The sequence below is a fragment of the Ovis aries genome, chromosome 19 (assembly GCF_016772045.2).
Source record: "Ovis aries strain OAR_USU_Benz2616 breed Rambouillet chromosome 19, ARS-UI_Ramb_v3.0, whole genome shotgun sequence".
Lineage (NCBI taxonomy): Eukaryota > Metazoa > Chordata > Mammalia > Artiodactyla > Bovidae > Ovis > Ovis aries.
In genome coordinates, this window is record NC_056072.1 from 6,078,085 (window position 1) to 6,090,466 (window position 12,382).

A 12,382-nucleotide genomic window follows, 5' to 3' on the forward strand; every position below is an offset into this window, starting at 1 on the left:
CAGCTCGCACTCCTATTGGCCGGCACTAGGGCTCTGGGCCCGCCCCCTTACGGACCTGTCGCATTGTGACAGGCGGAGGGGCCAGTTCCTGTTGGGTCGGGGGCGGAGTCAGGGGTAGCCTGAGCTCCGCCCGGACGCCCGGGGGCTCCTCCTCCTGTTCCTCACGGCTCGGCGGGCGGCGGTTGTGAGGGGAATGTCACTGCCGCTCCGAGAGGTGGTGCCGCCTCCGACTGCTCCTGCTCTTTCTCTGGCGCCCTCGTCCCGTCAGCTTTCGCCGTTGCCGCAGCTGCACTGAGGAGACGGATGGCTAGAGGGGCGCAAGGGCCATCCGAGTTGAGAGAGCGGCGGTCGCGACCACTGCTGAGGCGGAGACTCCCCGCCGCCGCCTCCACCCCCAGTTTTCTGGCCTCGCGGCGCTGAGGGCGGGCGCGCGCCGCGCTCTTCCCTCCTCCCTCTCCTCATTCTTCCTCCTCCTCCTCCTCCTCTGGGTCCCCGCCCAGCACCCCTCGCACCAGGCGGCGGCGGCGGCGCGGAGCGAGACCCGCCGCCGGGGCACAACATGGCGGAGCCCTCGGCCCCGGAGAGCAAGCACAAGTCGTCCCTCAACTCGTCCCCGTGGAGCGGCCTCATGGCCCTGGGGAACAGCCGGCACGGGCCCGGAGCCCAGTGTGCGCACAAGGCGGCGGGCGGCGCGGCGCCTAAGCCGGCCCCCGCGGGGCTGTCCGGGGGGCTGTCGCAGCCGGCCGGCTGGCAGTCTCTGCTTTCCTTCACCATCCTCTTCCTGGCCTGGCTCGCCGGCTTCAGCTCGCGCCTCTTCGCGGTCATCCGCTTCGAAAGCATCATCCACGAGTTCGACCCGTGGTGAGTGCCCGCCGCCCCTCCCCCGCCGCCGTTACCCCCCCACCCCCACCGCCCGCTCTGCCCGGACCGGCCGTGGGTCCGGGGAGCTCGGGCGCGCCCCCGTCCGCGGCGAAGTTTCTCCGCGCGGCTCGAGGCGGGGCGTCGGGGCCCGACCGGGACCTTGACCCCGGGCCGGGCGAGCCTGCCGACTCCCGGGAGGACGAACGTGGCTCTTCGCGGCCGGCTCGGCCCCCGGAGCCCTACCCGCCTCGCGGGCTGCCGGACGGCGGACTCCCCGCCTCCCCACTGCCCGGGGCTCTCGGCTTCTCGGGCGCCTTTCCGGCTGGCTGGGGTGGGATCGCCCGGGGGGGTGCCCCGTTGCAGTTGGAGGTGAGTCCCGATGTGCCGGAGCCTCGTCTGCTCAGACTCGCAGTTGCACGCTTTTACGTTGTCTCTCTGGGTTCTCAGACGGGAAGGGAAAAAGCGAGCGAGCGAGGTGTTGGAGCAAAGGAAATAATATCCCTGAAAGTGATCTGAAAGCTAGGGACGCTAATTTATTTAACGTGAGATGTTGTCAAGAGTGGCTTTTTTTTCACGGCCCTTAAGTGCATTCCACACCTCACCGGTCCACAATTACCTTGGCTCATGACTTAGCCAAACTGTCACCCTCTATGTTATGCACAATATCCGAAAGCGTTACATTAGTTCCTTTATTGGTCTCTGTAGGAAGGTTTGTGGATTAGAGAACAAACAGTAGCATAGTGGAGGGGAGCCTTGGATTTTAATACTGAATTTGCACATGGCATCAGGGACTGACTTAAGGTTTTAGGAAATTACCCCATTAAGAGCACTGGCTAATTTATCTAATTTAATTCATTGGTCTGTGATAGGAAGAGTGCTTTAATATTTTTTGCAACTTGCCCAGCCTAGGTTAAGTTTCTTGTGGGTTTTATTTTAGTCTGAATCTATGCCTTTTAACTAACTTAATTCATCTTGACCCATCACCGTTGAGTTAATCTTACTTCCTTACAATCAGACCCGACTAAACTGGTATTTATCGCTGGGATTAAAGAGAGAGAAAATCTTCTTGAGAGTTACTAAATATATGACTAATAAATATTTGGGGGAGTGATGTTAAAACACCAATTGAAGTTCTGTCACAGATAGAAAAATTGGTAGTGCATCGTCTGTTGAACACCAGAGGGGTCCACTCCTGGAGAATTCAATTTACATAGACAATTAACAGCTGTGACATGCTTCCATGAAACGTTTTCAAAAGCATTTTAGAGGTGTGTTTTTTTTTTCTTTTTAAAAATAACTTTTGTGTTACTTGGAATCAGAAGAAACTAAATTCCTGTGAAGCCTTATGAACCAGAGTATTCTTAGTCCTAGCTTTTAAACACATAAGCAAGTGAGATAAAAATGAAATTGGAACCAGAAAATGAAAACTGCTAATATGTTGCTGAACAATGTGAAAAGAGAAAGTTCTGTTTTTTCAGATTACAAGAGCAGAAGTGCATGGTTGACCAAACGTTTCGGGTGACAAAATTTGTGAATTCTGTTTCTGGAGAGTATAATTTTTAAAAGCACAATTTTTAATAGTAACATTGAGGCTTAAATTAAAGATTGCAGAGAAATTAACAGCTGCATTGGTATTTTTCCTTATTTTGAAGGAAGGTTAGACCTGTGCATCAAGCCAGCCAGAGAGTTTCTACTAAAATTGAATATTATAGTCATGAAAAGTCTTACTGGATTGCTTCACAGATAAGTTTTTTTTTAGTATGGCAAAAAATTAAAAGTTGATTTCTTCTCTAGTTTTGAAAATATACTCCAAGGGTTTTTGGAGAACAAAATCCTTTTTTGCTCACACGAAAATGTGTTTTGTGCCCCTTTTTCTATGTATAAGACACATTTTAGAAGCATCCTTGAGTATATATATAACGTTTGACTTTGATTCATATACTCTAAAGGTATATAAACCTCAGAAGTCTTAAAGATCTATTTGATGTAGCTGTTCAGCTTACTGATAGTTTTAATATTTATGTTTTGTTATATTCTTGGTTAAACATTTATGTTCATAATGTTAGATAATTCTGACTAGTAGTAAATAGCTTTTTATAATACAGGAATTTTCCCTGTCTTTTATTGTGAATGGAGATTTGCCAGTATAAATCTTAAATAGAATTCAGATGACTTAGAATTTTCAGTCAAAAAAAAAAAATTTCCTTTTTTGCTCTTTTATGTTTTTCCTGTCATGTCTTTCAAAGAATTTGGGTATCTTATTTTTAAAACCCATTCTTATTGAAAAATTTAAATTTTAAAAGTAGTTTTTCTTCAAAGCTACTAATATTACCAGCACTTTGATTCTACAAACACTCAAATATTATACTGTCTTGGGAGTCTCTCAGATTACTGTTTTAACATGTAGTAGTGACATGAACCTTTAATAATATTTGAATGTTCCTCTCAGGTTCTGAACCCACAAACCAGTTTTTCTCTGACCTTCCCTGACCTTTTTTTTTTTTTTTTTTCATGTTTCTGTACACTGGCTTCACTTCTGAGGTCTTTTTAGTGAAAAGTTTACTTCCTCTGTTTGATTGTAAGTTATTTCTATAAATTTTAATAGTAGTACTTATATTGTGTAAGACTCTAGTTAGCTGCCAAAGGTGACTCATTGTCACAAAGTTATACTTGTTTTTTAAAAAGTTTGTCATTTAAGTTATTTTATAAAGCTTACCAGTTGTTAAAAGGTGTGGTATGTGATGTTCATTAATATTTATTGAATTTTAAAGTACACTGCACTTTTTTAGAACTTCACTGCATTTTGGGTAATGATCTGTTCCCCACTTCACTTTAGTAATTTTCCCCCTTATCAGTTGAGTTGATCATACATGAAGACACAGTTTGAGAATTTGTTGTTTGTACTTGGCAAACATTTGGTTGACCAACTTGTTTAACAGCACCTAATTTTATCTTTTTATCTGGCGCAGAATGTAGTTTCTACTTATTTTTGTTGTAGCTGTTAATACTTCTATATTAACCAAGTGCTTTTCCCATAACTATTATCGTGTTAAATTGTGGTAGCTTTTCCCACAAATGCAGTGGAAAAGCTCCCTATAAAAGAGGAGTTGCTCTTCTCCCCTGCCTGCAAGGTTGGAGAAGGGTTCTCCCTGGAGCCCTGGAAGGAGAATTCTCTCAGCCTTGAGTTAACTGCAGTTAACTATAAAAGGGTAGCAAGGCAGAAAGCTGCAGTTTATCGAGTTGAAACTTGGGGGGCAATTTTTCATAGAAACTTTGGTATAAATGGGTTAATTAGTACAAACATGTTTTCAGAGGAGTGATAAACCTTTGGAACGTAGCGTAAGCTGTTTGTAAGTTGGGGACTGCTTCCTGTACTTTGAAGTCTCCATGATTTTCTTCACTTGACAAATGACAAAAGAGGCTGCTGACCTCAGTTCTGAACATGACAAAATGGGTAACAAAACCAATTTTAGAGCCAGAGTGTCACAAAATCTTAAGTCTCTTTACAGAATCATTAGCAACAGCAATCCAGAGGCCCTTCAGAACAGGTATACTGTCACTGATTTCATTGTAATTTAAAACTTCTCAAGCCTTGAGCCCTGGAGATCTTTCCACTTCTAAGAACACTTAAGGAGGAGGCGCAGGAAGTGTGTGGAGCTCCTGGGTTGAATGAGGGGATTGGACCTGCTCCCACTGGCTGAGTGTGGTGGCTCCTGTAGGTCATAATCACGGGTTTCCTGAGGCATCTCATAGGTGCTGGGGAAGTTAGGCTCTGTCAACAACCACTCTGGAACTTTTTTTCTATCTTTATTTGTGTATTGAGGGCCAACTTGAATAAGACTGCACACCCCTTACTGCCATAAGCAGTTTGCACAATGTTGGTCTGAGGAACTTTGATTAAGGAATTGCATCTAGGTTCTGACCCAGTTATTATGAATGTGGGCAGACTTACTAGCCTGTCCATGCTTTGTCTTCTCTGATTTTTATGCTTTCAGTAAGTTTTGGGTGCTTTGTGTGGTATGAGAAAGTGTTAAAAGTTGTCTTCATCGTAGTATCTTATTATGAATCAGTGCATACATGCTTTCAAAAATAATGGAATGATGGATATTCTCAAGTGACTGAAACATTTTTTCCCATCATTTTGTTTACTTTGAAAACGTAATGCTGTTAGGGAAAGACAATACTGCAGTTAACCTGTATTATAAAGCACTGTACAGTTCAGCAGCTCGGTATATTGCTTGATTGTCATATTATGAAAATTTTCAAGCATACAGAAAAGTTGAAAGATTTTTACAGTGAGCACTCATACTGCACTTTGTTGTTGAGTTGCTAAGTCGTGTCCGACTCTCTTGTGACCCCATGGACTGTAGCCCGCCAGGCTCCTCTCTGTGGGATTTTCCAGGCAAGAATACTGGAGTGGGTTGCCATTTCCTTCACCAGTTAGTATTTACTTAATTTGCTTCATCATGTCTTTCTATCTGTCCATTACTGCTTTTAAATCCTGCTTGTAGGATACTAATAGTACACTGTAATGTGAAGAATGTTATCTTTGTTCCTCAACTCTGTGATAAAGAGGAGCTCTTATCTCTAGGTAGCATTTATTTTCTATAATACTTGAATATAATGAGCATAAATACAGTTTATATATCATCTTCAAATTGAACTGCAGGTTAGAATCAGATTGTCATTCTGGGTTTTGGTTAGTAACTCACCTGAGTACATTTTAAGTCAGTGCTTTTAGCCCAAGTCTGTTAAATGACTTAAAAGTGAAAAGAAAGTGAAGTCACTCAGTTGTGTCGGACTCTTTGTGACCCCATGGACTGTAGCCTACCAGGCTTCTCCGTCCATTTTCCAGGCAAGAGTACTGGAGCGGGTTGCCATTCCCTTCTCCAAAGTTGAATCCTGTGTCTCAGGAGAAATTCTGAAGGTTTTATTAGATTTAGTTTTTGTGGAACCGCTAAACTCGTTTGAATTATTAGAAGCCTTTTATTGGTGAGCCTGTGCTTATTATGAGTTTCTTTCTTTCTTTCTTTTTTAGCGTTTTGGCTGTGCTCCATTGCTGTGCACAGACTTTGTCTAGTTGGGCTTCTCATTGTGGTGACTTGGAGACCACAGCCTCTAGGGCGCAAGGGCTCTATAGTTGTACATGGGCTTAGTTGCTCCTTGGCCCATGGAATCTTCCTGAACCAGAGATTGAACCCCTGTCCCCTGCATTGATTGGTGGCTTCTTAACCACTGGACCACTAAGGAGTCTTCTGATGAGTCTTATTCGTGCTTTTTTTGCCATGTTTTATCCACATGGAATGTGTAATTGAGTATTATGTATGATTCCAAAAGTGGCTTCTCTCAGTCCCTGCAATAAATGGGAAGAAAGGAAAACATTTTCAAACAATGTAGGACCCACAGTTGTAACACATGGGCAAAATTAATAATTCTGAAAGGGAAAAATATATAAATAGTTAACCTGCTATTCCATTTTTACTCCTTTATTTGCTTAATCTTGATTCTGGTGGCTTTTTTTGTTTTTAAACCTTTTGCTCTTTTTCTGAGAGGGTTTCTATGACCTTACTTTATTTTCTTACATAAAAAGATAGTTTCCAGGAATTTAGAAATTGATAGAAAGTGTGTGCTTAGTCGCTCAGTTGTGTCCAACTCTTTGCGACCCCATGGACCCTACCAGGCTCCTCTGTCTATGGGGATTCTTCAGTCAGGGATACTGGCGTGGACTGCCATGCCTTCCTCCAGGGGATCTTCGCGACCTAGGGATCAAACCCAGGTCCTCCAGCATTGCAGGTGGATTCTTTACAGTCTGAGCCACCAGGGAAGCCCAAGGATACTGGAGTAGGTAGCCTATCCCTTCTCCAGGGGATCTTCCTGACCCAGGGAGACCCAGCGATTGAACCAGGGTCTCCTGTATAGAGGGTGGGTTTTTCATCAGCTGAGCTACCAGGCAATACTATAAGATTAAAAGAAAAATCTGTTAGGGGAGAGTCAGGCTGGAAGTGGAGAAGGAAATGGCAGCCCACTCCAGTATTCTTGCCTGGAGAATCCCAGGGACAGAGGAGCCTGGTGGGCTTATCTGTGGGGTCACACAGAGTCGGACACAACTGATGTAACTTAGCAGTGGCAGCAGCAGCAGGGCTGGAAGAAACAGCAACTACTCAAGGCTCTCATATCTTAGGTAAATGTAGGTTAACTGGCATTTGTAGACTTGCCAGGAAACTGAACTGCTGTTTGGAGCCTTATTTTTTTGGGAAAGGACTTTCATAGTTTTAAATGAAAGACATTTAAACAAATATTTTGGAATATAACCTGTATTTAAGTTGGTAAATATCTTTATGTTGTTCAAGTTTGTACTATTTTTAGAAAAGCAAATTTCTAGGAAATTGTGACTGGTATACATGTCATCTGTGACTTTTCTTTCTTTGGAACTTAATACTGCAGGGTAACTTGAATGTATGTTCTAAAAAGTGGTAAATGCTTAGTTTTTACATGGTCTTATAACTTGATTTTCGATCTTAGAATTGAAGAGATAAGGTAACATCTTTTATTTCAGTAGATAAAAAATATTTCAATGCAATATTACTCTCAAAAACTGAATAATACAGGTCTGCCTGTTCTCCAAAATCTGTCCTTTTTATTACATCTTTTGCCTCAAAGGCAGGATTAAATGACAGCGTCCTCCATTTAATTTATGTTTTTTAATCAGCCGCCCTGATTTAAGTCTTAACACGCTGGCCTATCAAAATGCCTGGGCACACACAGTTCCTGTTCTGACTAACTGCACACTCACTAGTTGGATGATGGCTAATTACTTCTTTGTTTTGATGTAGGGAAGAGAGAAGAGTCGATGGTGGCTTAAAGTTATACCCGAATGACTAGGCAATTTTCAGAGAGGGGCTTTTAAGGGAATAGCTGAATGAGAGGGGAAAATGATTGAATCCAACTCAATGTTTTCATTTAGATTTGTCTATAAAAAGTTGAGAGAAATGAAGTTGGAAGTATTAAGCCATTCCAGTTAAGGAAATTATGGGTGTTACTGTTCAGTGGCTAAGTAGTGTCTGACTCTTTGCTCTTGGAATTCTATGGTCTAAAGGACTTGTTAGAGAGTTAATGTTGGTCAGCTTGTCTTGTTTTCAGGACAAAGAATCAGCTTGTTTCCTGACTGCCAGAAGACTGGAGTACTCTTTCTAAGGTAGTATAGTTGTGGGTTGGCCAAATTCTTTTGTATTTTCTTTGCATCTGTGTTTGCATTAGAAGTTTTTTGAGAAGTTGTTTGGAGATTATTACTTCAAAAGATGAGGGGAAGTTAGTGTCTGCTGCTGCTGCTGCTGCTAAGTCGCTTCAGTCATGTCCGACTCTGTGCGACCCCGTAGATAGCAGCCCACCAGACTGCCCCGTCCCTGGGATTCTCCAGGCCAGAACACTGGAGTGGGTTGCCATTTCCTTCTCCAATGCATGAAAGTGTCTACCTTCGCTTAAATCTGTCTGGGAGATGTTCGAAGTTCAAGTTTAGCTATGGAAATGGCTTTTATGTGAAGTTTGACTCTTTAGAACTAGTGATTTTCAAAACTCCATCAGTTATCTGTAATTTCTATAAGTTACTAGTTTCCATAGTTCAACTTATCAAGCTTCTATTTTTGATTTTTTTTTCTTTATTCTTATCTCAAGGGAAATATTACCACAGAAAAACATAAAGAAATTCTATGTTTCTGTTAGTAAAGTACTAGCGATTTGCTGATAACCAAGTTGGTAAGGTTTCTTTTGGAATTTCCTTTTAATTTCTTTTTCATGCCTTGCAGGTTTATTAGCTATTCTCAAGTAGTTAAAGATTTTTCTTCATACTGTGGATTTTCTTTTCTTTAGTGATATCTTGCAGTCTCTGCAACCTACAGATGACTTGGACTGAATTTGGTTTTTAAATTTAAATTATTGGATTCTGTTTTTTTAGATAGATGGATAGATAATATTACAGCATATACTTTTTCATACTATTTTAAAAATAAAATTAGTAATTCATAATTAATTTCTAAAATGCCAGTATATGCATACCTTAAATGTGCTGCTGGCCAAAACCTGGAAACTTACTTGTGACTATCATGCCTTTTTAATTCTTTTAATTGAAGTAAAATGGACTTATAACATTAGTTTCAGATATACAACATATGATTTAATATTTGTATACATTTTGAAATAATCACCAGGGGAACTCTACCTAACATCTATCAATCACCTTATATAGTTACCCTCCCCACTTTTTTACTGTGATGAGAACTTTATAGATCTACTCTCTTAGCAATTCATGCTTATTCTTTTTTTTTTAAATTTAATTTAATTTTTTTTTAATTTCTTTATTAAAATCTTTAATTCTTACATGCGTTCCCAAACATGAACCCCCCTCCCACCTCCCCATGCTTATTCTTAAAACACCAGTAACTCCTGTTAAGTAGAATGCAACCTGTTTAAGTAGTTTTTATTAAACTAGTTATCCGACCGTCTTACCTGTGTAATTCATAGAAAAAATAATGGAGTACAGAATTACTGGAAGGTGGCATTCTTTTAGTTTTTGAGATATTCTGAAAATGTCTTAAATATTTGCATAAAAGAATCATCTTCTGTCAGTGAGAAGATATTCAGCTTCAGTCTGTTAAAAATTTTTCCCTTACAGTGAAACACATTCTGAAAAGTATATAAACCTAATGTGCAGTGTAATGACTGATTATAAAATAAACACCAATGTGACCATCACCTCCATCATCAAAAGAATTGCCACCAGCGGATGTCCCCTGGGTGGTCCACTCCTCAGACTCAGAGCTTGTAATGCAAGGGGCACGGGTTTGATCCTTGGTCAGGAAACTAGATCCCATGTGCTGCAACTAAGGCCCAGTGCAGTCAAATAAATAAATATTTTTTTAGGAAAAAAAATTGCTGCCACCTCAGAATTCTTGTGGAGAAGGCAATGGGAACCCACTCCAGTACTCTTGCCGGGGAAATCCCATGGACGGAGGAGCCTGGTGGGCTACAGTCCATGGGGTTGCGAAGAGTTGGACACATGACTGAGCGACTTCACTTTCACTTTCATGCACTGGAGAAGAAAACGGCAACCCACTCCACTATTCTTGCCTGGAGAATCCCAGGGACGGGAGCCTGGTGGGCTGCCTTCTGTGGGGTCACACAGAGTCGGACACGACTGACATGACTTGGCAGTAGCCGAATTCTTGTTGTGTGCTTTCTCAATCCATCCCCCTCCCCACGACACACGTGATAGTAATTACATTCTGCTTTTTCTCCTAGGTGGTATAATTCTGAGTGCATTCCTAAATAATACAGTTTTGCCTATCTTAGAACTTTAGAAAAATGAACTTGTGGCTTTTGTGTCTTGCTTTTTTGTTGTTGTTCATCACTGTAAGATTAATCTTCAGTGCTTGAAGAGTGTTTAGAGTATGTCAGAAATAAGGTTTGACAATAATTTGATTCACCATACTTTTCAACCACCTGAGGAGGTTGCCTGCTCTTTTGCATCAGAAGTATCTGTAAGACAAGTTTTTTTTAAAGGTATGGAGAGATTTAATCTTTTCAGACAGTAAGACTACAAGAGGTTGGGGAGGAGACATCACTTTCAGGAGACAAATGATAATCAGATAAATGCAAAATTATTGGCTTTTTAAACTGTAGCTTTTGCCAAGTGTTGTTCTTTTTAAAGTATATACACTAAAATTTACATAAGAAAAAGTTGCTGTAGTTCTTGAAAGAGAATGTTGAAAGGGAATCTGAACTATAGGAATTTAGGAAAACCCTAAGACTGAACTGTTTAATGCATTAATATTTTTGTAGAGGATTGTTGACTCCAGGTTGGTTGTGATTTCGTGGAGATATTCTGGCTCTTGAATAGCTTTCTTTTCTCTGAGTGTTGCTCTCGTTGCTTTCTTCCAGCCTTCCATGGGCACCACTTTTATTCTTTTCCCATATTGTTACCCACCTGGGTTCTTCGGGCTTCCCTTGTGGCTCAGCTCGTAAAGAATCTGCAACGAGGGAGACCCACGTTCAGTCCCTGGGTTGGGAAGATCGCCTGGAGAAGGGAAAGGCTACCCACTCCAGTATTCTGGCCTGGAGAATTCCATGGACTGTATAGTCCATGGGGCCACAAAGAGTCGGACACGACTGATCGACTTTCACTCTGGGTTCTTCAGTCAATAGAAATTGATAAGAGGCCTCTTTAATCAATATATATTGATAAAAGGACTCCTGCAGCAGGAGGGAACAGAAATAAGTAACGGGGTCCCTTGCTTGCACCTTGCAGAGAGGTGAGCTGGTCCCTTAGGGATGATGGTAGGATTGGAGGGTCGGGTCAGGTAGTCTTTCTACCCCATTGATGCTGTGTGCAGGGATAATGTGCAACTTGCTTTTGGTCCTGGCGCCTCAGAAGTAGCAGTTTTTTGGCCTTTTTGCATAATTTGCCCCAACCTGCACATGCACAGAGTTATTTTTAGTCCCTTATAGTTTTTTTGTATTCTGTTGCTCAGGGAGATGTTTGTCCATGTACAAGTGCGGTAGGAAATGGTCCCAGGTCCCAGCCAGTTTCAATATCTTTTTTTCTTTATTGATTTAGTAGTTATCTTGGTCTTCAAGAAAAATGTGAGGGGTGATGGTAGAATCCTTTCAAAAGCTTCTTGAGGGGATAAAAAATTTTTTTCAGAGAAAGGTAAAGAAGAGGTCATTGATTTTTATGTAGGAACTTAGTATTTATTGGGGTGTGAGAATTTGTCATGTATTAGGAAGTGATTTAAAGATACTATTGGAGACGTTATTCCAGATTATGAGCTTCTAATTAGCAGTTCTTAAGTGAAACACACATATGAATGCTTCTAATGCATTTCTGTTTATTGGTCAGAATGATTTTGATCAAATTTAGTGGTATTTTTCTGCTGTGCATTGGTATGGAACCCTGGAGAAGGCAATGGCACCCCACTCCAGTACTCTTGCCTGGAAGATCCCATGGATGGAGGAGCCTGGTAGGCTGCAGTCCATGGGGTTGCTAAGAGTCGGGCACGACTGAGTGACTTCACTTTCACTTTTCACTTTCATGCATTGGAGAAGGAAATGGCAACCCACTCCAGTGTTCTTGCCTGGAGAATCCCAGGGACGGGGGAGCCTGGTGGGCTGCCATCTGTGGGGTCACACAGGGTCGGACACGACTGAAGCGACTCAGCAGCAGCAGCAGTATGGAACCCATGCTACTTGAATGGATAACAGTTGGTTTCTTTTGTAAACAAAAAAGACTATATAGTTATCATTAACAGTTGAAGATTATTAATCTCAGACGTTCTTTCTTCAGACTTCAAATTGAGCTAACCAGTATTCATAAGGAAGATGTATTTATTATCCTTTTTTCTCCAAATCCCATGTAATGCATGCCAGAGAGAAACTTTGAATTAGGCTCTATTTGTATAATGGTCCAACTTAATGATTTAAGCGATTTTAACACCTTCAGTGTTTCTCGTGTGAATTCTTCAGGGAAGTA

The 12,382-nt window shown here is 41.8% G+C and overlaps 1 protein-coding gene across 1 annotated transcript in view; it reads left to right on the forward strand.

Annotated features, from left to right (window-relative positions):
- Positions 1-156: 156 nt before the first annotated feature.
- STT3B (STT3 oligosaccharyltransferase complex catalytic subunit B) overlaps positions 157-12,382 on the forward strand; it is a 100,605-nt gene continuing 88,379 nt past the window's right edge. The window contains exon 1 of the mRNA XM_027957941.3: positions 157-861. Within this exon, the coding sequence (XP_027813742.1) occupies positions 560-861 (302 nt within the window). The 5' untranslated portion in view covers positions 157-559. The remainder of the gene's footprint in view (positions 862-12,382) is intronic.